The sequence below is a fragment of the Sinohyriopsis cumingii genome, chromosome 16, assembly GCF_028554795.1.
Source record: "Sinohyriopsis cumingii isolate HCF-2022 chromosome 16, ASM2855479v2, whole genome shotgun sequence".
Lineage (NCBI taxonomy): Eukaryota > Metazoa > Mollusca > Bivalvia > Unionida > Unionidae > Sinohyriopsis > Sinohyriopsis cumingii.
In genome coordinates, this window is record NC_142976.1 from 67,798,133 (window position 1) to 67,824,845 (window position 26,713).

General features: G+C 35.8%; 1 protein-coding gene across 1 annotated transcript in view; it reads left to right on the forward strand.

The window, feature by feature from the left end:
* The window catches only part of LOC149780716 (heat shock 70 kDa protein 12B-like), a 111,282-nt gene extending 88,858 nt beyond the window's left edge, over positions 1–22,424 (forward strand). The window contains exons 4-5 of the mRNA XM_089937766.1: positions 19,162–19,306; positions 21,240–22,424. Of these exons, the coding sequence (XP_089793892.1) occupies positions 19,162–19,306; positions 21,240–22,291 (1,197 nt within the window). The 3' untranslated portion in view covers positions 22,292–22,424. The remainder of the gene's footprint in view (positions 1–19,161; positions 19,307–21,239) is intronic.
* Positions 22,425–26,713: the final 4,289 nt, after the last annotated feature.

Genomic DNA, 26,713 nt, shown 5'->3' on the forward strand with positions numbered 1-26,713 from the left:
CGCCATAGGGCCGGGGCACCTTTTTAACATTGAAATCCCATTGTCGCTATATCACCCCGGTTTACTACTACTATTTATATAGTTTACGGGTTAATTTAAACAGATTACACAATTACTGTAGCCAGTATTCTGTCAGAGGGGAATGACTTTTATCTTTGGCTGATTTAGGAAAGAAATTTTGCCACTTATACTACCTTAACCATCTTCTCGTCATTACCAGCGTATACTGATTGCAGATACGAACTTAAGGAGGTAAAGAAATATGTGTTCAAGAACGACAAAAAGGGTAAAAAGTAGGCAAGAAGAGAAGAGAAAGAGTATGAACCGTGAACAGGAAAAGAGAGTGAAAACGAGTGATATTCTGAAAGAATTAAAACATCTCAGACCAATGTGTGAAACTCTTAGCCCAAACCCGAAAGAACGAGGCAACCTAGGACTACTACATTAAAAGCAGCAACAACAGTCACTACCGCTACGATCACAGCTGTAGAAGCAATATGAGTTGGTCCACATGCAGCTGTCATTAAAGGGAGAATCAGAGAGAAATTAGGTGTATTGTATGTTTTCCGACATAGGTCACTACCTTCTATCCACCATGACTTTGCTCGTATTTACATAAAACCACATTCTATGTACAACACGTGGATTAATGATCCACGAAAGTGAAGTGGCCAGAGTCATGGAAGATAGAGGCAGTTACCTGGATAAGTAACCGGCAAAATGCCTGTGATACTACTGATGCCAGACGTTTCACTCGTCCTTTATTGTCTATAAGTCCGCTGCCAATCGGGATTGCTTATCTATGCTTAGAATTGTCGGTGAATTTCCATTTCCGCCTACATTTTCTCGAAATCGGCTATGCTAATTATTGTATCCTCGATAGTCACTGAATATAGTTACTGCGTTTGACTACTTTGTGCCACTGCCAAGTGTTCTAAAAAAAGACAGGTACTCGTGAATGTATTTGTATCAAAATTATTTTTTCAGCACCTCCTAGACACCGGTTATTATTGGCATGGCCTTTACAAACATTTCCATTCGTGCATATACTATGGTTAATGTTACCGTGATTCCAGTCACTTCCAGCCCAGCAGTTGCTGCTGTGGCGATTCCACAAATCGCATTAGCAACAAGACGTGAACGTTTGAAGTTTACAAGTAGCGCAATCCTCATGGTGATTACATTTTGCAGGTCCAAATCTGCTTCGATTATTTCTTCACGTCGGTAACATTGAGGGTTCGTCATGGTTCTAATAATAATATAGCTGCGTAGTACAATTGCTGGACAGGCCGACATTCACCGGGCGGAACACGTACACCCACTTCTAACCAATTATCCCTTTTCATTGGTCCAAGTGACATACAATGATATAAGATATATGCTTGGGAAACATTTACATTTTAGGCGTTGGGAGTTCTTGGGGTCTAGCACTCTTTTCATTTAGAAAGATACCGACTACATCGCAGAATAATGTCTGAAACGATCGTTCGCGTCGTCGTCTTAAAATGTTACCCGTGCAAGTGCGTCCTTGATGATAAGATTCGAGATATTTTTGTCTCATTTGTGACAATGTTGGTGTAACATATTCTTTCGAAAGCGTAACCGCGGTGGATACATAGGTGAATTCCACTTCGTTCTTGTAGAAGCAACCCTGGATTGTTTACGCACCTAGCGCACCTGGTGGCATATTCGACGATTGTGTTTTTACTTGCTAATGCAATAGCACCAAATTGATCTCGAGTTGGTATATCCGCAACAGGGTTGTCCCAACCATCAATTTCTGTTTGGCCCTGAAAAAATTATATTTGAGCGTATACGAGGGTCTGGTAATACTGTTTTGAAGCCGATATTCTTTGACAAGTGGAACAATATTACTATTGATGTTGCCATCACTGGCCAGCTGATCTAACACACGGACAGTAAATTCCGCAACTTCATCATCGTGGTCAGAATGCATTACTTAAACGTAATGAAAGTTATAATCCTTATAACAAACGCCAAAGATGTTTAAGTATCACCTTGGATAAAAGTTGACTGACTCGAAGTAAATTTCATCTCAGACGATTAATGTTTTTGATTATGTAAAAGTGAAAAATATTGGAGCAGCCGTGTTTGGTATTTAACGGCCATTTAACACCAGCATCCTGATTAGTATTATTTATAAATAAAATTGGAGTTCAGATTTTTTTTAAATTAAAAAAATAAGTATGACCCGGATTCACACACCTTTAAGATATGATGTTTCGCTCTATCAAAATCATTAGGTGTAGAATGAAAAACAAGTCGACCACATACTAAGGTTAATGCGTCAGCTTTTTCCCTCTCCTTTGATTAATAATTTCGGAATTTCACTCCAGGAAGTCAATACTCGTGGTGGTAAGGACATGTCAGAGATTTGTTTATACACCTATTGTTTTGTTATAGTATCGGCATCGTCAACATACTTCTTCATAAAAATAAGCAATCTACCAGAGTCTTTGATTCCTCTGACTTAACTAATCACGGCAAAATTAACAGTACCCCTCAACCTAAGAACAATATATTGAATGTCCTCGTTGGACATTTGTAATTTACCGGTTCGATTTGAACAATCGGAAGCTCGCCGAGGTTAACACAAACATAAATCGGCGGTAAACTCAGTTAAATCCGCTTTGATGGCATACCTAATCAATGTTAATAGACAGTTTGTATAAGTGTACTTAAATGTGAAATCAATAAGTGTTTATGAGGATGGTCTTGAGCTCGAGAAAGCTTTCCCTCTTGCAAGAGCTAGCAACACTTCATCAACAAGATGACCACATTTGGGGCCGTCCTACCGAGTTTGCATCGATATAGTCAAATCAAAGAACTGTACATGGCTTTCTACAGGTTGGGTTAAATGATTAGTAACCTCAGCTGGTGGTGACAGTCCATGAGTCAAAATAAAAATGATGTCAAAGTGTCATCGCGTATGCAGCCCAGTGAGTGCCATTTCCTATTGTCAAATCCATGTTGACAATACCGGTTTTACTTGTCCATAACACCATCGATTAAAGTTCATTTGGCATAAAGACACCACTAAAATGCTTGACTAATTTTGCCATCGCGAATAAATCAGATCGGTTGACGGCGCGGCCTTCTGCATGTTGTACCGACTAATCAAAGACCTCTTTCCATCTGGCAATGTACCCCAATTGCCTCAGCACCAAGCAATCCACTTGTGTTCTTTGCCATCAAAAAACAACTCCCAAATCGGATTTTCGTTCAGAATGATATGATGTCTTTGAGCGGAATAATGCTAGCTATATAGCTGTTTCTTGGTAAGATACACCATCAAAGTATTCTTAACAATATGTAACATATACCATCTCTTCTGTCTGTTAATGTTCGTTGGAAAGTATGGCAACGTGCAGTTTCTGGGTATAAATAGGGAATACCTGAGTCATAGGTGGATGGATAACTATGGCTCTATTAACTGTTTGTACAGTAACCATTTTTTGTCAGACTGTTACCATATACAGTTAATATTTTTCCTTATGGAACTTAAAGCCAACAATCTTTTCGAACAGAGATAGAACTGGCCTGTCTCTTTTAAATCAACATGCACGAACGCTCGTACGTACACACACCCACACGCATATATATATATATATATATATATATATATATATATATATATATATATATATATATATATATATATATATATATATATATTCTTTATTTTGGTAATCGAAGGACTTTACCGTTCTTTATTCGTGTACGGTCCCCAATTGCCTTTTTCAATACCATCCCGGATGCACTTCCGACAGCCAGCTCCGAACGCTGCAATCGCAGGATCCGCTGTGCTAACAACGCTGGGATCGCTGCTAGAAATGGGATTATTCCACTAGTCTTTTGTAATTGCATCACCTCTGATTTGGATAATTTTAATACTACTAAGGCAGGGGCGTATTAACCATTAAGCAGACTAAGCACGTGCTTAGGGCACCAGGGCCAAAGGGGGCACCACAAAGTTGAGAAAAGGGTGAAAAGAAAAAAAACGAATGAAGATTTGAAAAACAAATTAATAAAACTAGTGCAAATTGATCATAATGTTCTGTTTCTTGATCATGGTGCACCCTAGGGTTATCTTCCCAGGTGTACGTGAAAAGGAGGGGGGCACCAAGATTTGTCAGTGCTTAGGGCACCAGTGAGCCTTAATCCGCCCCTGCACTAAGGTGTTATTGCATTTGGCCGCATTAGGCTGATTGAGTCGTGTTTGGGTTGAGTACACTGGGATAATTCCAGTTAATTTTTTGAAATAGTCTCATAATGACATCACAATTGGTTTTTATCGCGTTTTGTTTTACTAAGGTAGACCTTCACTTCGTGATATGACATTATTATTTTTAGAACTAACAAGTTAAATTATGAATTGGAGAAAATTATATCAATTACTCTATGAAAATTCCCCAGTTTCAACAAGTTAAATTATGAATTTGGAGAAAATTATATCAATTACTCTATGAAAATTCCCCAGTTTCATCAAGGACCCTCATTCGACCAACCGCGCCTTCCAACAACAGTCTTATTAGAAAGAATTACAGCATAACATCAGTACTTAGTACCAATTGTGCATGAAAATACATGGCAACAACTGATTGCTTGAACAACTTCAGGTGTTCCAATGAAAAGTAATAAATCGGGTACAATGTAATAAAGTCATGTTGACAACGTTTCGATGTCGGCCTATATACGACCACAGAGTATGATCTGCACTTGCAACATGATTGGCTTCTGTATAGTCAAGACGAATTGTTTTCAGAGGGTTCCTGATAACCGTTTAACCGCAGAGAATGTTCAGTAACTTCTAAGTTGTAAAATATTATCTTACTCTGTGCTTTGTCATTTTTTCGATTTATAGCCGCAAATACATGTTTTGATGCAGGGAGGCAATGATGATTACTTATTTGCAATGGAAACTGTCTCGAATAGTACTTGGTAGGTTCTTATCTGTGTTATATTCGAGAAACGACAGCCTTGAAGAGGTTCCCGACTGAATAAACGAAGGCAAGTGTGATTCTGTAGACAGTGAAGGGGCATATCATAGGTACCCACGATGTTGATGATTTTAATACAAATTTACAATCAGCGGTCCCTTCAACATACCAAATGACATTGTTGGAGTTGTTCATACGGGTTAATTTGACTGTATGCTTGCCCCCCCCCCCCAAAAAAAAAAACCAAAAAAAAAACTTGCGAACATCTCTGCTAAACTCAAATATGTGACTCAGAGGGGAATTGCAGACGAAAATCGTTACGAGCCTCAATGAAGTTGTCCTTGACGATGTGCGAATCCACCATTAAAAGCGCTGTTAGGGCCAACAGCCACAGTTTGTAATGTGCATCAGCGTTGCCTGAAACGTTTCCAGGTCTCCTAATTGAATATTGTTGAGAATCTGAATTTTCAGATGCATCCTTGGTAAACATCATTGTTGGACCAGCTGATCTTGCAAAGCAAAGCCATGATTCCGTTGTTAACAGATCCAACCGTGGTAATGGAAGGATAATCGGTATCGCCAACATTGTTTAGTACTAGTTTTCCTTCACTTTCCAAGAAGTCCTCACACGGAAGAAGAAACCTAGACTTGTCATGCAGTTGTAATTTTTGTTGTTGCTTAATATTCTTAGCCGGGTATGAAAAATATTGAAAATCTCCTTTGCTTTGACTCATGAACATAAGTGCGCTATGTAAAATGCGGGATCTGATATATCTTGGAACTGAGCCACACATTATTAATTTTTGTCTAAATGCACAGTTGAAATTCACTCATGGTTGCCAGATTTGCAATCACCGACCAAATCAGCCCGCTGTTCGTGATCCGCTTCATTAATAGTTTTACCAAACCGCGCCCGGCATTATTGCCGTTCATAATAACATAACTGTTTGGGTTTTGCTCTAGTCATGAATAGTTGTAGTCAGTCTCATATCGATTAAGCCGCTCACATTCTTATATATTTCTACTGATACGCGGCAATGTTTTCGATGTTATTTAGCGATTCGCATGTCAGCCATTGGTGCAGCATTGTAAGCATCTTTGCTGCGCCCGTAAACAATCCACGAGCAACACAATCGAGGCCCGTTCCTTAATATGTCACGTAAACAGGTTTTCTCTAGTTAACAACACGAACATGTATTACACGTCCACGTACGACTGTCAAATATCAGGTCGATCTCTAATGTAGAGTTGTATCATCAATCTTTCACTCAACAGATGTACACTGTGCCCGACTTGATCCACAGGGTTAAAACGGATATATGTCCATCGATTATTGTGACATGAAAGATACACATGTGAAGCGGAAGTTAAATTTATATGCATCGTTGATGTAATCCTGACAATGTCAGGTGCGATATGATGTCCCGTGCGTAAAACTCGTTTTCATCCGTAATGTCTTTGGGCCAACCTAACACTGATCTTAGAAAGGACCGTTTTATGTCAACCACATACGGCCCAGATTTAATCGAGATGTCATAGCTGAGTGTCGGTTCATGTTCCCGTATAAACATTGTAGAGTCTTTACCAGCAAGCAACAAAATTCTATGTCAGAATTCCTCTCTTTTTGATTCCTCGTCAACTTCTTGCCAGGTTGCGCCAATATTTATCGAAAACAAATGAAGTATTTGCAACAAAATCTTCAAACGGCTGTGATCGGATCTTAGGCCAGCTGTAACAAATTCGCAATGATGATAAGGAAATTTCGGGTTCGCGTGATTCACCTCTGAGAACAGGTGTAGAAACGTCACATTAAATTCTGGTTTCGTTGATGAGAAAGTAATCATTGAGGCAATGCTTTGGATTGTATTTACAATAACCAGTTGTGTCGCGGAAAACATTTCACACAAAACATGAAATATTTCAATCATCTCAAAAGTTATCATTGTTGTCGTAATATACGTCATTGTTTTCAACACCAGATTCTTTCATCAACGCGCGATATGTTGTTTTGTCGATGATGTGATTGCAGGGCAACCGCTCACATATCGATGCTTCTTCACTAACGTTTTCAAGTGTGTCATTGCACGTTCGAATTGATCCCATGAGTGTTTCGAACCAATCCTTGAAGTCGTTATAGTCCTATATTCCACCAATAACTTTTTTGTTTTAGTTGCTGCTGGTACCACCTTCTAATTTGTTCGTCTAGATAGTCAGACTTTTCTTCCATTCGGGTCTAGGCTGTTGCTCTATTACTTTCCCATTTGTTCGTGTTCTCTTTCAAAGTTCGGCTTATTCTTCTGGTGTTCTTGCAGGTGATACACGTTTTGGTTCTTCTTCAAATTGTTGAGGTGAACCGGCTTCACGTTTAAGAAATTTTTGTTTCGTTGTTGTTATTTCTAATATTCGCGTTATTATTCTTCTAGTGTTTTCGCAGTGATTCACGTTTTTGGTTGATGCATAGTTACACGTGTTTCTTCTGTTTGTGGCTGTGCAGGTATATGTGCGCGTACGCTTTTAGCATTTGCTCCAATTCAATTTACGATGTTCCAGACAATATAAACCGTGTATCTATCTCTGGTATAGGGTTAGGAAAAACTGTGAATTCTGCCTCAAATTCAGGGGGCTATTTCATAAATTGGATCCGGTTCTTATTTTGTTCCTGTTAGCATTGACACCTGTCCCACTGATGCTCTTGTTGCCTCTTTATTATCCTCATCAAGTTCCAAAATTTCCCTTGTTCGTTTAGTCATCGTTGAAAATATTTGTTTAAAGTTCACTGGGGGTTCTTCTCGAGCAGTTTGTCTTGACTTTAAGCTGTCTTTGACACTTGTGGAGTTTCGTACCATTATAAATCACTACCTGGTGTTCACTAGCGGTTTTACGTCGCTTTTCATACTTTTCTATAACATCACTGGAGCGGGTTTAGACATTTTACGTCATTGTTATGATTGTTAAATTGTTGTATCCAGATCCGCACGATGTTTTTATTTCGGCCCACATATCAAGTCAGTGTGAGAAACCTATACGGGTGCTTAGTGATGTCACGAAATTGATCCCAGGATAGGTCATCGGCACACCAAGTCCATGTTTGCAATGGCACGCACGTCAATACCCCAAAATATCATCAGCATGTTACAATTGTCACAGAGTATTTTAGGCATGTGTCGTATCATTGAGTCAAGTATATCACATCGGTATTTTTATGCCGACCTCGTGAAAATATTATTGCGAGGTTTATTTGATTTTCAAGCATTGTATTAGTACTGCACGAAAATATTATTTTCACTTGCATCAACATCGTCAATAATAGGTACCTCATTGATTGAGGACAAGAAATCGATGGTAAAAGAATCGCTTCTCGTGGACGTTTTGCCACTCAACTCTTTCTTTAAATCCTTGAGAACACCATAACATAGTTGATCATCAGCCGACGGCGCAATCTCGGTATCCCACGTCAACCATCGTAAAATAATATCCAGCAACAGTTGAGTTTTTCCTAATCCAACAGGGCTAATGATTAGTGCGCGACCTGAGTTTGCAAACTCGCAAATGGTTAAGGTTCTGATTGTGCAGAGAAATCTATGACTGAAATTTTTAAATTTCCTTTTGCTCGATGTCATTTAATAATACAATTGTTGTATAGCACAATCATGTCTTCATATTGTGTTCTATGTCGCATGAACACTCTAAGTATGCCAAGTGAGAATCGCGCCAGGGTTTGACAACCACTCGGTCAAGTAAATACCCGTGTGCGTGTAACAATATGTTTGTTCATATATCGTTCAGTGTGTAAAAATGCTCGATTCCCTACCGGTCACCCTGAAATGTTGACAGAATACATCAACTTAGAACAGTCTCGTCAGCACGAAGGTTGGATCAAATGCGAGGTGTTACCACCGACGAACTTGTACCTTCCTGTTTTACCATTATTGCTACGAATAGTGATGTTTCTTTTGTGCTGTACGTGTACGTGTAATCAAGACAAATCATGTTGCTACAATGATCAAGAACGCGCTTTGTCATGATCGTGGCTAAGTGCGGAATTGTTTCATCCTCTCGATCGTGGATACCAACTGTTACAAGCATAATAATTTAGCACTTTCCCACCACAGGACAATACCAACAAGATGACGACTCCAGTCTAGGGATTTTATCAGTCTATGTCAACAAATTTCTAAACCTGAAAAGCAAGGTGTTGGCATCCTTCTCGGTGCCAGATTCCAAACGACAAAGATACATTTGAAGAATGGTACAGATCCTTAAAAGGCATTACTTTGGAACACGTGGTTAAAGAATGAAAGAAGACGATCGTTGCAAAGGTCATGTTGAATTGTTTTGGGTAAACCTAGCGCAACGTCCGATATTGTCAAAGACGGAATACATGACGGACCAAAGTCTATGCTTTCGAATCGCGGACAATAAAGAAAAACTCACGAAACACGTTGAGATCCTACATGAGGATTTACCCTTGGCGAATTACGAAGAAATCTCAGTGTTTGCACCATTTGATGTCATCATTGCAGCGTACGCAGCTGCGTATGCCCATTTTAACTTGTATATTGCATTTGAATCTTCAGGGCATCCAGTCCTTTACCTTAACACCGCTTGTTGTATGTACATAAATCACCCTCGAAGCGATCACCCACTCATTTAAGGCGAATGTTCAGAAGCATAGAGCTATGGCTACCCAGAAGACAGTATTTTTAGCTTTGCTTGTGGTGGACAGAAAATTTACAGTTACCAGTAGCGAGACAAGCGGGACACCTTAACACCAATTGCACAGTAAAAGGACTGAAATAGAACTAGCCAAGTTGTCAACTTTTACGTGTTGAAAGAAGACTTTAGGTCATGCAAGATCAAGACTCTCATGTGAAAACGTTGGATCCTCACAAAATTGTACATTTGCAGGATCATCAAATCGTCCTACTACCCTTGGAGAAAGTTTGTCAGATCGTCTACGACAAACGAATACGACTTAAAAATTTGTAACACATTTCTTTACGACTACATCGATCCCCGGTATAAATAAAGTTCTAAGACAGACCATTGCAAGTACAGAGGCTGACATAGATGAATCTCAAATAGCGGACAAGTCGATGGGCCCACTACTAATCCCTAGTTCAATGAAGACGAATGTGATGCAGTACCGTGTAACCAGAGGGACGCAGTACCCTGTGACAAGAGGAATGCAGGACCACGATCTTGCTCAAATGACGCCTACCCTGAATGCCATCTTTGTGTGTTTTGTTTATATGGCAGTGAATTACTCTTTCACTGAATTGTGTATATTTATGTATTATATTTCGAATAAAATGTAATCAGGTTTCGTTTCTGCGTACAGTATTACCTGAGGTGGCTTATTTGTTTTATATCGTACATACTGACGAGCTAGGTGCATTCGGTGAGAAAACTGATATACCTTGAGTTGATGGGCCGTGCATTGCAACATAGCTAGTGTACATGTAGGCTCATTGTACATACTAAATTCACATTACGTAAAGTCTTGTCAGTGAAGTGTTCACTTTACGGTACAATATCTCAAGCTGTAGAGGTAAGTGAATTGTAAACTTGCCTTTTCCTATCTATATTATAGAACAGAATTGTGTTGTTTTATTGTTCTAACATTTATTGTGCATTCTTGATAGTTCCGGACTATGTAATGCAATGTTGTTTTCAAATTTGCCAGTGAATAAGTGAACAGAAGAATTCTATCCACATAAATTTTGCATGTATTAAGGGACGAGAGAATATTATTTCAAGTTCTGTAAGATTCTGTCAGATGCAGATTCACATCCGAACCTGATCATTGTGATAATCTTGTAAAGTAGCCCCGATGAAAAAAATTAATGTTTAATAATTAACTCCATGTACGAACCGATCCGGTGGCCTAGTGGTTAGAGCGTCCGCCTCGGAAGCGGGAGGTCGTGGGTTTGATCCCCGGCCGAGTCATACCAAGGACTTACAAAAATGGTAATAACAGCTGCCTCGCTTGGCGCTCAGCATTAAGAGGTTAGTGTTAGGACTGGTCGGCCTGGTGTCAGGATAATGTGACTGGGTGGGACATGATGCTACATGTCTGTGGCATGACGCCCCAGTCCTAGACATCACTATAAACTGTCACACTGCAGACATCGTAGCAATATGAATGAAAAATTGTTACAGCTACGTTAAAAATACAAATCACACACACACAAACTCCACGTACGCACATGAGTAATGTATGACATTGCATTTTATGTATTACCCTGTCGCATGTGCTACACGACTTTAGTCATTATATTTTCAGCTATTGGGATAGCAATCGTTTTACTGTGAGTGGAGAAGAAGTGTTTGTCGGAGTTTAGTTAGTCTGTTTGAGCTGCCTGTGTTGGGCAGTGTGGCAGCTGTAGGGTTGTTGATGCTGTCCGTCTATGATCTGAGATGTGTTTTAACTGTGCTGTCTTTGATGCGATGGAGCTGTTGTGGAAGCCATTGTATGACTGTCCGTGTTGGATGTGTGTGTGTGTGTGTGTGTGTGTGTGTGTGTGTGTGTGTTGGGTAGTTGTAGAGCTGTTAGTGCTGTCTGTGTTGTCAGCTGTGGAGCAATGTGTCGAAGGGGTGGTCTTAGCCGTGGTGCTGGTTTGGATGTTCAGTAGTTATAGTGTAACTTGGTATATACCAGGTGTCCTAATGTCGGAGGAAGATAGTGGTCATCTCACGTTGAGGCGCGAAAGCTTAGGGACCAATGGTTCCGCAGGGAACAAAGAGGTCGTAGGGATCCTTAGGCAGGCTGGGAGAGGCAGACCATTCGTGGTGGCTCCTTAACCATCCGACAGCGGTGGGACTGAAGATACCTTGTGGTTTTCATTTGGACGCCACAAGTTGTCTCCCACTTTTGGGTTACTATTATCGCTATTCGAGCACAAAAAACCATCATTATCGGTATTTGAGCGAGAACCGTCATTGTTATTTCTGTGAAAATCGTTATCATTATTTATTTGAAAGTCATCATTATCAGTATTTATTTGAAAATCATCATCATTATTTGAGTAAAATTGTCACTGAGTGAAAATTTGTCATTGTTTATATGAAACCCGTTATCACTATTGGAGTGAATGCTTATCATTGTTTTGAAATTCAAATATCATTGTTTGAGTGATTAATCGCTGTTTCTTTGTGCTTAAGTTTTCATTTGATTTCAATTCATTTATTATTTCTGACGATTCGTTACATATTAAAATTCGTTTCGGTTGTAAAGATATCATTTTTCGTTATTTATAGGTTACTGCATTTGTATAGGAAAATATGAACGAGCTTTTTGGATGGAATAATGCACGACCTTGGGAGTGCAGTATATCCATCCGACAAAACGAGTTCATATTTTCCCATACCAATGCAGTAACCTTTTAATTATATGCTCATTTTTTAAAATTCTGCCTAAGGCTTAATTATATAAATAAAATACACTACAAGGAACAACGTAAATGAATGTATGCCGTATTCCAAACTAAATACACAGGCGCATATTCATCATTACACAAATCAACATTATTACTGCGCACATAACTCCGCCCAGATAAATTTGAACTTAGTCGCGCGCTCGACATAACTTTCGAAAGAAAATGGCGTGTCTAGTTAAAATTGAAATTTGGAGTCATATTGTGAATGAATGTGCATTGCAACAACATTTCCATTTAATCTGAAATTAATAGATTTTGTTATTTTTTTCGATTCTACAAAATTTTGTGATTATGGACTGATTTGTATGTGACAATTCCAAATGAAATACATCGGATTCAAGAAGCTAGGGAGAAGCGTGTTGACATCTGCAAATGTGTTTCTGTTTCTGTCATTGAATGTTTAAAATCATAATGTGGGAATAATATGAAGTCTTTCAATTGCAATTATCAAAAAGACGCTATGGAATTTAATGCTTATTTCATTTTGAGTGTAGTAAGGAGGATGTAATTGCACTTATCACCGAAATTACAGTACAATTTCGAAATGTGTAATCAAGACTGTGAACCTATGACATGGCTCATGTAATTCGGATTTGCAGAACTAAGAAAGTTCATTTTGAGGAAATTAAGGATGCAAAACTAAGTATTTTTTTTTACATTCTTATCACCAGCTAAAGAAAACAGTATATGACTTGTCACTTGCATGTTATCTGTAAGGACCTTTTCTTGCTTCTGTTGCATACTGTAGCTAGCCTAAATCCGAAACATTGTATCAACGCGGAATGTGCCAAATCAGCTGGTATGTGGCAGTCTATGAAACATCTGTTTTAGTTCATTCAGAAACAAATTTAAACAACCACAACGTAAAGCGCCCCTTACGCGAGTGTACATTATTTGTTTACAACTCAAAAGTGCAGGCGTCTGCGTCCATTGTTTGTTTACAATAGAAAGTAGTTCCTTTATGCACGTGAATACTATATTTGTATTGGCGCGCGGGTTCAGTATCGGGTAATACTGCACGATTTTGACAATGTAAAGTTAACAGTGGAAAAATGAGCATATAATAATATGAGTTATTTAACTTGGTGAACATCATTGTGTAAGTTTAATGTTGAAATGTATGCGTAGGACTTTTCTATCTTTAATCATATATAAATAAACATCTTATTTTCGTTATCATTCTTAGTGTCTGAGTTGTAGTAATCTGGTTCATCTTGATACAGACGCCCACTTGTCGAGCTTATATCTTATTATATCTATGGTGCCAGTTGTTTGGTCCCGTTCAAAAGAAAATGGTCTATAGTTCAGGCAGGCCCCAGTCCCAAATGGTTAGACAGAGCAGTATTTATTTACTTCGGACGAGGAGATAAAGTAGTGTTTTAGTTGTGGTTTCAAACAGTACAGGTAGGAAAAGAAAATAATTTGGCTTCCTTGAAACATGTCAAATGGTTTCCACACTATGATTGGGTTCGTATATATGGAAATGTCTGGGTGTCTGGTGGGTGACATGTAGTTCAGCAGATGGTCCCCATCACGGATAGTTTAGAAGAGAACATTTGTAGTTTGCTTCATGATCTGCTAGAACTCGTTTACAGAGATCTTGTAGAAATTCAAATGAAACCAATGAACAATTGTACCGTTCATCAAATAGATGTTTTCACACGTGATATCTGAATGCTGTGAGAGGATTGATTATTTTAAAAGTGTTCATACTGTCAGACATTTATCAGCTATTCAAAATAAGGAAGAAGTTAAATGCTACAACTTCTAATTACAATGCTACAGGGTTACAGACATGTGTGTAATGACTGTCAGTCCAGGAACCGGGTTGACTGGAAAAAGAACAATATGACAGACCCCATTACTTGGCATCGTGATCTTTCCCACCTGCATTGTATGCAAGGCCCAATGTATGTGAAAAATGTAATGCAAGTTGCATCTTGATTAGTCTTCATGTCTTCATGCTACTAGATACGTTACAATGCAATATCTTAATAGTATCTCTCAATGTCGTGGTCTTTTGCGCATAGAATCCAATATTAAATTGCCTGTTTTAGCTCACATGAATCCTTTTTCCGCAATAAAGACTGCTCCTGAACATTTAAATTACAGTTTTTAAATTTCGTATATAATTTATATATTGTTACGTGTTTAGGCTCAATGAATAGTAGCAAGAAAAGAGAGAAGACAACAAGTTTTGTAAAATTTAACAAATTTATTTCCCTAGAAAAAGAAGGTAAAAATGAGAAAAAACACTTAACGGTTTTACGAATCAAATCCAAAAATAATCCAAGAATAATCCAAGAACTAAAAAATAGAACTTCTAGTAAAAAATGTCTTAAATAAACTGAGTTCGAATGCCGATTAAATCCAAAAAGGAAGGCGATGACGTATGCTGTGGTCAGTGTAGCATTGATGTGTCAACAGTTCTTTGTTGAATCACAGTAAATAATTTTCCAGTGTTTGAATTCTGTAAATTTCGATAACTGTCTTTGTCCAAGAATTAGTTTACAGCACAAGTATTTCCAGCGAATAATAATATCTTAGAATCCAGATAATTTGAAGACAAATTAAAAATTAAACTCAAACTGTTCACAACAAAAAAAGAAAACACTTGACGTCTCAAGTGTTAAGGCAAGAATACAATTATTTCTCAATACATCAATATTAAATCTGGCTACTGCGCTAAAAAGATGCCCGGATGAGTGTCAACCTTCTGGTACAACCAGAGTTTCGAAATAATTGCTACATGTTATTTGTCACGTACTTCAAGTACGGTCTCGATTTCACTTTATGAAACTACTCTGAGAAAGAATTTTAAAAAAATATAAATGTTGTTTACATCAGCTCATGAATCAAGGTCAGAAAGTAGAATCAGCATTAGATACAACGTTTCTATTATTAGGTTTACGAGCAACTGAACTGAATTTCTGGAAAATGTCAAATCCAGTAAATAAAATTACATTACAATAGCATGTAATGGAATAAAAAAAAATTAAAACTAAAAAAACAAGCAATTAAAATGAATATAAATTAAATCAAATATACATAACTATATATATATTTTTTATCTCATTACGTACTATACGTGATATCAGACTATACCACACCCACCCATGCTGTTAGGCCAATTCGTATTACCAATAGCCCTTAAGTGAAAGCTAGAGCCATCATATATGTGCATTTGTCAATATTTGGAAAATATGATCACACACATATAGGAGTGTGAGAAATGGACGGGATACATGGTTAGCTTTCGCAACGATTGTAGCGTCTCCATTTTCTAAGAGATAAAAATGGCTTTTTGGTTATTGAATAAGAGAAACTGATGGACTCGATAATATCAGCTGCAGCTAGCGTAAGGGGTATTCGTAATGCACATTGCAGTGCAGTGGATGGGGATAGCTATTAACCATTCATTGTGAAACATTCTTCATTGCTAGAGATCTCTTTGGATGAGGTTTTAGGGTTGTTGTTTGCATGTTAGTTTACAAAGATAGTTCAAAATATGTAGGTGTTGGAGAACTGCATGGCTTCAGCAAACTTGAATATCTCTCTTCCAGGATCTTTCAATTGAAATGTATTGAACGACAACACCATAATAACACCATGGGAGCAAATATGCCATTTCATGTTTAAGTGTTGTCAATTCTAAGCTATTTTAATCTCGCATCCGTAACTATATCATATTATAAAATATGAAATAATATAAGACTGCATATGTCTAATACATGACCAAACCTTGTGTATAACCGCTAAGGTTCCGCTCTACAGTTTTGTACTTTGCACACCGAAATAGATTCCAAGGGTTTCCTCACTAGTTATCATGATAATTTCAAATAGGCCTGGTACATCTTAGTTATTGTGAAACTAATACATTCCATTTATTTTGGTGTATGATTGATGGACTTAATTTGTGTTATAGAAAACACAGCTGGGCTTTACTTCAAATGTGTATCTTTCAAAATACTACTAGCTCGGCTCGGTTATTTTCACTTACGGGAATTTTGCAATATATATTGTAACAGAAATAGCCGACCTCATTTTAATTGGGTTTTTCCCCACTTAATATTTGTTTCATTTAATGCACTTTCAGAAGTTCATTGTTCTCTACTCTGGCAAAATTCATGTTCTGTATTTTAATTAACTTCTAAAGTTAGTGTACTTTGGATTCCTTTCTTTTCCCAAGCACATAAGCACAGTCCTTTCGGTCACCTGTCTCCTTTAGGTCGCGAGCTGTTTACCTAATACCACACATTGAAATAATTTGTTTCTTCAAGCAAATGATCAGTGTTATATGCGCAGAGGAAAACAGAGGAAAAGAAATTGAAAATGTGCTACACTGTTAAATGATCTTCACAAAATGCTTAGAAAACGTACATGTTTATCCCCAAGGCAAAACGTTTTTTGCCTTCCTAGATATAGATTTGCGTAGAAACGGGTTTTCATTACATATTGCTATGCATATCTATATTGTGTGTTTAAGTTTTGTCCATGACTGTAGACTGTAAGGGTCATTTTGTAAACAATATAGTACATAACTAACTTTTGTACATGATTTTATACAACAAAATTAAGATAATATTTGTAAACACGTTCACTTCGATTTGAGTTCAAGACATTGGAAATATTTGGTCTACCTGATTTTTGTCATAATCTTTGCATAAATTTAAGTAAAAGACCTGACATTTTTTACAACTTAGAATGTTCTTAAAATGAACTTTTGACCCTCATCCTAATTCTCTTATTCTGTCTTAGGTTTATATATCAAGGTTGTGATTAACATAATTATTAGTCTTTAGATGTATTAAATTATAGTTTTAAAGGATTCATTTATTTGAATTATTCATTCGAATGACAAAGTGTTCATTGACTTTTGGCTTAAATCATTATTTTGTGATTTTTGTGAATCCATTCAAGGACATTGTGGATTATATCATTGTGATACATCATGACTGTTGGCACATTAATACATTCAAGGCTATGATACATCAGTACATTCAATATTAGAATTCATTAGTAACATTATACTTTAGAACTAGTGATAGAACTTTTAGGACCATTTGGGATTTCATTCATAATACTGCAACTTATTTTAAGTTTTCACTTTGTATTCTATTCTCGGAAAATTAATTATTTTTTTTCTGTTGCTAAACTTGTTTGTTTCGCTTTTTCTATTTTATAGTTTAAGACCACTGAGTCGTAATGGAAGTTTAGGTTAGTTCATGCATACGAATTTCTTTAAAATATTTCAGAGAAATTAAAGTTGCTTTTGAAATTTAAATTCAGCTTGTTTCGGAATTTTCTTAGTGTCTGGTATTTTAATTTCACATATTTGAAAAATCTTGAAACCAGCAAACCTTTACAACATTATCGAAAGTGGAGAAATTATTTTTAAATCCTACCCATGAATGGTTAGAGTCCACGAAAAAGGACGAAATTCTTGAGCTTGCCAGACATTATGATCTTTCATTAGTGAAAACGTCTTTAACTAAACAATAGATAAAGGTTATTGTTGTTTAATATTTAGTGGAGATTTTTTGTGGTTAAAGGTGTTCCATGTTTGATTAGTAAGTCCGTATTTGGTTCCGATAGGAAATGACGCGAATTGCAGTTACAAAAAATAGATGGAGATAGATCTGAGAATGCTTCATCTTCAGAAAGAAATAGTGCAAATCCAAAATTGGAATGGAGAGAGACAGACAGACAGACAAAGAGAGAAGATTGAGACTTTCTAAAAATAAATACCCGTACGTTTGTGCAATCTTTTATTTTTACTATGCAAGACAAAAAGGAAAGACAACTATAGAAGAATGAAATAATTAACGAATCAATATTTCCTGTTATCTGACGCAGTTTCTTGAATCCTAAAACTAATTGTTTTGTGACAATTCGCAATTAGATACTTGAGACTTTAAAAAATCCAACAACTCTTACTCATTCTATAAATAAAACGTTTGCTTCGAATGCTCTAAATACTTCTGAAGAAAAAGAATGTTTAAATGAATGTTGAGCATTTAAAAGTCAAATACGTACATGTTCAAAACTATTGTTAACACGTGTTTGTGAATTTTTTTGCAACAATATATGTGCGAAATTGTAAAAAGGTTATATTCACTGAGTTACTGAATGTGTGCAGTCTGGTTTAATCTTGAACAAATATATGAAAAATGAGTTTAGATTTATAACATATTCCTATGAAAGGTTAGATTTAAGCTCGTGACAAAGGTATTTAATTACGAAAAAGATTTACCGTGCAATATCACAATATCATGCTTTTATATATATATATATATATATATATATATATATATATATATATATATATATATATATATATATATATATATATATATAGTTATAGTTATAGTCATTCACACCAGATTCTTTGTATTGTTTTTGGGGGTGGGTATGCTGCTAAAGCTCATTTTTTTAATTAATGCATTTTGCTCTGATAGTTTCATGACTATTAACCCTGTTGTGTAACCCAATGGGTAGGTAGCCAGTTTATAAAACATTTACGCCTGAAAGGTCAATCCGATTTGATTATTGGGTGGATGTCTTACGTACCGGTTGAATGTATTAGCTATCCTGAAAATTTCATATTTGGCTGTAAATAATCACGAGGGAGGAAATTTCTTGAATGGTGTTAATACAAATTTCCTTCAAATATGAGAAGTTTTAAGGATGAAAGCAATTTTATTTGATAATATTTTTGGCCCATTATAGGAAGAATAAATGGGTTTTTTTTCTACACAAAGGCAGGAATCAGTAATGATCAACTCTCCATCGCACTGGAACCTGAGGCAGCTGCCATTTGGTGTGAACGACTAGAATCTTTGAAAGGATCCGCTGTAGAAAAACTTTTCCGCCCAGGATTGAAATACATGGTCGTAGATCTTGGAGGTATTCATACAAAAATTGAATCATCGACCACTATAACCTATTCTTTTTCTTATTCTTCTTATTCTTCTTCTTCTTCTTCTTCTTCTTCTTCTGCGTTTGCTGTTGTTATTTCTATCCCTGTTGCAGCAATAATTACTTCTGTTATCTACCATGCCTGCCTCATTCCTCCTCTTTTTAATCACATTATGGTGCATGTTGTAATAGTGGATGCCTCTGTACATACATACATACAGTACATACAGACATACATACATACATACATACATACATACATACATACATACATACATACATACATATTATGGCAGATATTAAGGAGAATAAATATCATAGAACAGAAATTTTTAGCAAAAATAATAAGATTGAAATTTTCTTTAAATTGAATTAAAAGTAAGTTTTCATTAAATTATATTAAAAGTAATTTCCTATTAAAATATATTGAGATTAAAGTCATTTATTTCGGTATTACAATTATATACTATTTAATAAAAGATTGCGTCCTTATGAGCAAAAAGGCAAAACTCTCTTGCACTATACATTTATCTTGTATCATAAGTCAGCAAAAAACTATACTCGGTAAGTTGTATAGGTAGCTGAACTAACAAATTCCAAAGATTCCCTCTCAGTGGATAAATGAGCTGATGTGACAAAATTGTCTGTCTAATGACGTACATAGACCCAAATGATAGTCTGTAAGAAACAATGAAGCATCACACTGAGATTCTTGCGAAATTCAAGAACTAGACGTATGACAATATTTGGCTGCGACCTAAGAAACTGTGTATAAAAAGCGAGGGGATTTGTTGACGAATCTGTCCGTTCGTCGGAATCTCAAAGAGGCTTATATCGTTACAGGTAAGATATCGTCTGTGTACAATTTTTTATATAGCATAAAGATGATAATCTAACATCGGTACGTTGCAACAATGGATTATTCTAATATTTCTTTACTATTCTTTAATATAATGCATTGGAAAGTTTAATTGTTTGAAGAACTTATATTTACCTGTAAATAAGTTATTTATTATAGTAAATAAAACGACGTTCGCTACCAACTTTATACTCAGTAATAGTTAATTCAGAAAGAAAATACTCTTTAAATAGTAGAGTTTAATATGTTGACATTTTAGATTAAAATCAGTAAAATATATTTCTATTACATGATTTTGGTATTAGTCTGAAATATTGAATCTTAGGTCCTTTAGCTATCGTGAACTTTCGCATATTTAATTATCTGAATTATGTTCTAAAAGGCATAAATTATACAAATGTATGATGTTGGTAAGTGAAGGAATATCGTAGTTTTATATCTATCTCTTATATCAGTAATTTAAGTTTATGTAGATTGATATTGGAAAGTAACTTTATATGTTGAGTACTTCAGTAAAGTCGGTCGGTTCGACGGAATCTCAACGAGGCTTGTATCGTTACAGAATCCCGTACCTTCTTTGCCATATTCCCCAGACGTAGCCATATGTACGCCGTCAAAGTGACACCTCTTTCAATAGAGCTTGAACTTCTCTCTCTCTCTCTCTCTCTCTCTCTCTCTCTCTCTCTCTCTCTCTCGTCATGCGAAACAGCATTACTAAGAGTTTAGGAGACAAACAGTCTCGTAAAAATATTTTGATTTGTGAATTTTGAATGGCATTCATGCATGTATTTTATGGTGTGTTGAGCGCTTTTTCATCCATGCAGTGAACTAGGTAGGATTTATGCTAGCCTTTGTAAACATTGATAAACAACGTTATAGTCAGTCATTAATTACAGGTTGTATGAATGCTTTTAATACAACACTGAATGACAAGAAGTTATCATCGCATAAAATAATTATAATTCAATCTCTAAGGATGTTCCCGAAAAATGTGGAGCCAAATTACATTGTCTACGAAATGGCTGTACATATATTCCTTTCATATTTGTTGTTCAATTATAGGTGGAACGATTGATGTTGCTGTCCATGAAATGAAACACGATGGTTCTTTGCGGGAAATTTATAAACCGTCCGGTGGACCTTGGGGAGGAACGTGTGTCGACAAGAACTTCCTCGCCTTTATTGGTAATATCTTGGGTCATGACATTCTACGAGAATTCATGAGGAGGGAGACGTCGGATTATATAGATCTGCTCAGAGAATTTGAAACCAAGAAGAGGACAATAAAAAACAATATGGATACAAAGATTGCTTGTAAAATGCCATCCTCGCTGATGGAAATATTTAAGGAACGAGGTGGTGAAATAAGCAGCGCTATCACTCGATCTGGTTTTGTGGGTAAAGTGTCATGGGTAGGCGATAGGTTTAGATTCGATCCAAGTATTGGCGTCAGTTTTTTCGACGAGTCTATCAAAAGCACGATAAATCATGTAAAGAAACTGTTGTCCGACACTGCTTTGAATAAGTTACAGAAAATTATCTTGGTTGGTGGATTTTCTGAGTGTGAACTGGTTCAAGATGCATTCAAAAGCAATTTTGGACAGGAAATGATTACCATTCCTGATGGAGGAGGACTTGTAGTTCTCAAGGGTGCTGTAATCACGGTGCATGTGCCTAGAAAAATTACCACCAGAATAGCGCGATTTACATACGGAATCAAAACAGTGTGCAAATTCGACCCTGCAATTCATCCAGCGGAGAAACAAGTAGTTTACGATGGTATATCTAAGTGTACAGATGTTTTTAATAAGTATGTAGAAATAGGCGAAGAATTGGAAGTGGACCTCACTATCACTAAATCTTGGACTCCTGTCAGAGCGGACCAGACAGAGATAGACTGTAAGGTATTTATCTCTACTGAAAAATCTCCTAAATTTGTCACCGATCCATCATGCCGTTTGCTTGGAAAGTTTACTGTTCCTTTGCCAGCTGGAAAAACAATAGATGACAAAAACGTGAAGGAGTCAATGATATTTGGTGATACAGAACTTATGTTTAAAGTAGTACATTCGAAACTTGGAAAGGAATTCAAGACGTATTTACAATACGAATAAAACAAGCAATTAACTAAATTTTAGAAACAGGTTGTGATAAAGCTTTATTGCTGGTTAGTATCTTAATCTTTTCGAGTTCTTATTGATGATGAAAAGATTACAATTGTCTGTTGATATTCTTTCAGTCTGTGTACGTATGTCAAAGACAACACATTCGTATTACATAAGGTATTTAATAATGTTAAAAGTATATAAGGATGATGAATTCTTGAAAATCTACACAACTAACTTATGAAACAACCAGTCTTTTAGCTTAATTGCTTCATATATTTTATACACTTTCTTAGGGTTAAAATGTTTTTTAGGCTGACGTTTTACGAATTAAATACATATAGACATTGATGGTTTCTTACCAAAATAAATGTTAATTTTTTTCTCAAATTATTGTACAATGGGCAGCTAATCAAAAAGTGTTTCCGTCCTTAATTTTATTGGTTTTGTTCTCTTTATATCTACAAGTCCCAGTTGGCAACAAAAGCGATGAAACGCCAACTTTTGTCAATGCTGTTCAGTACACATATATTTGTCAAAACATCTTTGGTAGCTCAATAAAGTTCCAATTTGCTCGAATTTATCAGTTCTGACCTGTATAATCACACTTCAGGGAAACAGTATGTATCCAAAATATTTTTGACTGAAGTTTTTAATTTAACGATCATTACTTTCTACTTTAGGAAAAGTACATCAAGCTCTGTTTCTAATACAATATTTGAATTTAACTTTAATTGAAAACAATATGTTTTGATTATGATAATTCTCTATTGCATTTGTGGATTTTTATTCACCACATCTAGCCTGGTTACGTGTTGAATGTTTTATCGATACATGTATATACAGCACTATCAATATCAAAAGAGCTTATATTTCATATAGAGCAGTAGGTAGAATTTAAGAAAATTAAAACACTCATATCTTTGTGTTTGTACATCCAGTATACGGACACGAAAATATAGAAAACCAAAGGTAAAAATTAGTATACCAGCAAGATCTGGAGTGTTCTGAAAGTCATTGAAAATGGCTGTCACTAATTATTTTTTATACACATTTGCTGATATTTAGAGATGATGCTTCGCGTGTTTAGAAATTGGACAGAAGAAACGTGCGGTCACAGCAAGTAGAATTGAACAATAACGTTCAGAAATATATATTGATATATGAAATATGCAAAGATGTTTTGGTGATGGTTCGCCTTTCACGCTAAAGGTTGTGCGTCACAAAGTATTGATTCGGGTGCAAGGATGAGCCAAAATTATCTGGTGCACATGTTATATAATTTATCCTTTGTGAGTGCAATGGTTTGCTCAAAAGCTGAGCAAGAATGTTATTATATATCAGTTTCACTCAAAAGTGTGAATTCTTTAAAAATAATTAAGTATAAATATAATATTAGTAAATTTAGATGTATAAATTATTGGCGCATGAATATAAAGTGAGTTGTTAGACTAAGATCTAGGTTATTGAAATTTCCCAATACAAACAGAAATGCAAAACACGTTTCTGTAAACATAAATAACAAAATTACACCACTGCTAGTGTTATTTTATCCAAGAAATTAATTGGACTATTTTAGCACATTTACCATAGATACATCTGATTGTAAAGCTGATTAGAACATTGTAGAAAGAAGAAAGGGAAACCTCGAAGTACGCGCTTTTGCCGAAAAAGAGTGACCAAGGCTGTGACTCATTGAAACTGAATTTAAATGTCATAAATGCTTACAACAAATGCAGTCATTAATAATTATCTAAAATATCACAGTAGATGAGAAATATCATACTGTAAATATGATGATGAGAACACCGTTAACTACAAGTAATCCAGATCAACCGTGCCAGCATATCTGTATGTATGTATAGTATGTATGGTATGTATTGCATGTATTGTATGTATGTATGTATGTATGTATGTATGTATGTATGTATTACGGATTAATGTATCATCTGTTAAATTTATAATATGGTTTTATTTAAGACATTTAGGTTTATGACATTATATTTTAATTATTTAATTAATTTACTGGCTAGCACTATACACGTAGTAAAGTACATGTACACTACGTTGTAGGAATGTTATTCATAAATCAAGGCCTATCGCTAGGTTACGTCAACAACTATTTAAGTAAAATACGCCAAGCATTCATTTGAATATAGGTCATGTAAACATGACGTAAAAATAGGAATGCATTTACCCTGTGGAGCTTTTATGCAAACCCTAATTATTGATTGGTTCAATAGCATGAGAAGGTCATAAAGTTCAAAATAACAAGATTTAACGTTCGAGAATCGTTTACTGAATAAGATTATGTTGATTTGGTTCAGATATAGAGATTATATAATAAGAATACACGCACCACATATTCTGTTCTCCAGTCTATGCCAGTTCTGTAAAAGTCGTTGAGAAGAAACAGTGATTTATTTATCATATTTGTTTTTAGGATTTAGCAGAGCAAAAAATCTTTAATGTCAAAATTCAGTACCTTTTGTATTATGTAAATTTATACAATAACTTAAATTTTTAAATAATTCTATTGGATTATGTGAAACTTTCAAGGACTTCAATGATATTTTACTTTCAAGGGATTTCATTGAAGTAAAACATTTAGATTTAGAACTGTGAGTCTCCAGTGGTGTTAGCACAGTAGAACCTTCATTCGGAATACCTTTGGACAGTTACCTGATTAGTGCGAAATTAATAGTACAATTTAGGAATATATTCTAGGAATTCATACACAGTAAGTTATTTTTAATTGTTTTATTTTTGTTTGATTGTCTATTTTATATAAATAAATTATATTTGGAAAACCGAATGCTTGTTGGGTTTGCCTTGTTTTGTTACTTAAGTTTAAGCTCCTAGACATAACGGGATTAATGGGAACTCATCTCGGAATTTGAACCTCATTTGACTATTTTCAGGATCTGAATATATTTAAATGTATTGGAAGTTTAAATATTTCAGAGATTTCGATATTTCAAAAGAATGTGTTTTGAAGTTTGAATTCCATTGTTTAAAATTTTAGTAGCCTCTGGTATTTTGATCTCATAACTGGTAAATTAACAATGAAACGAAAACGTTTTCACCACAAGATCCAAAGTACATAATTTTATTGCCGATCCTACGTAAGAGAAATCAGAGTCCTTAAAAAATAACGAGTTAATTGAACTTGCCAAACAGTATGATCTGGCTGAGCGAAGCCTTCTTTGATGAAACAGGAAATTAAGAATGTCTTGATAGATTATTTGGTGACCCACAACGTTTTTGATAAATGTGTTTATCTTTAGGTAAAGAAGTTTCCGTCTGGTTCGGCTGGCAAAGTAAAGGAAAGGTTAGATCTCTTGAAAGATATGGAACTAAAGTACATAAAGCATCAGCAGGTCTTCATGCAAATGATATCGAAAGCGCAGGCTTTAGATTCATTAGACATAGATGTTATGTCAAGAGAGAATCTGCTTAAGGCAGAATAAGTGCTGATGCGAATATGTAGAAAAATGAAAGAGTTCAGAAGACCTCAGATTCCTCAAATGCAAATCAAAAAGAATAAAGAGTTCAAGAATTGTGTCGGTAGTGACATGAAAAATATCCCGATGAGAAAAGGGTTTAAACTTTAGAGAAGGCAACTTATGATTATTTTTGTTCACATGATTCCAGTTATAAATAAATCTTCTTCTGAAAGGGTTTGTTAAAAATGAAAAGCCGTTTCAGTCTCATTTGAGTACTTACAAAGCTCAAAATATTAAAATTTTATAGAGTCAAATATCCCATCAAACGGATAAAAAAATCCTCATCTCTTCTCACGTGCACTTACTGTAATAGGATAATTTAGTTATTTATGATTGTTGTAGGTTGAAATATATGCAATATAATTCTAATAGAGCAGTCCCGAATGCTCTTGTTTCCAGCAAGTTAAGGTCTTTGTTATGTATTGAAAGATATATTGGGGGGTAGGGGCTTGTATACCCCAGTCTCATTTTGTTATTGACAATCACGTTCCATTCATGTCTTGAATGGTGATTTAGATAGGGCTAATCCTATTAAGATATTAAGAGACACGGGAACTTCTCAGAAATGTTTGTTAGTAAGTAAGTTGCCCTTTTTGAGATGGTTTCTTCTAGTGAAAGTTTTCTAATACAGGGAGTAGGGTATGGATATGGTATTGTCCCTCTCCATATTGTTAATTTGTAATCAGATTTAGTATAGGGACCAGTGAACATGGGTGATGTGACTTCTTTGCCTGTTCAGGGCATTCATTTGTTACTAAGAAATGACCTAACTGGAGATAAGGTAGTGGTTAATCCACTTGTAACTTACAAGCCAAGTATGGTTCGAAGAGCTGATCCTATCGAAGGGGGAAATCCCTGGTTTATATATAGCTTGCGCAGTTACTAAAGCTATGGCAATGGATGCTCTTGAGAATGATGTTGTTGA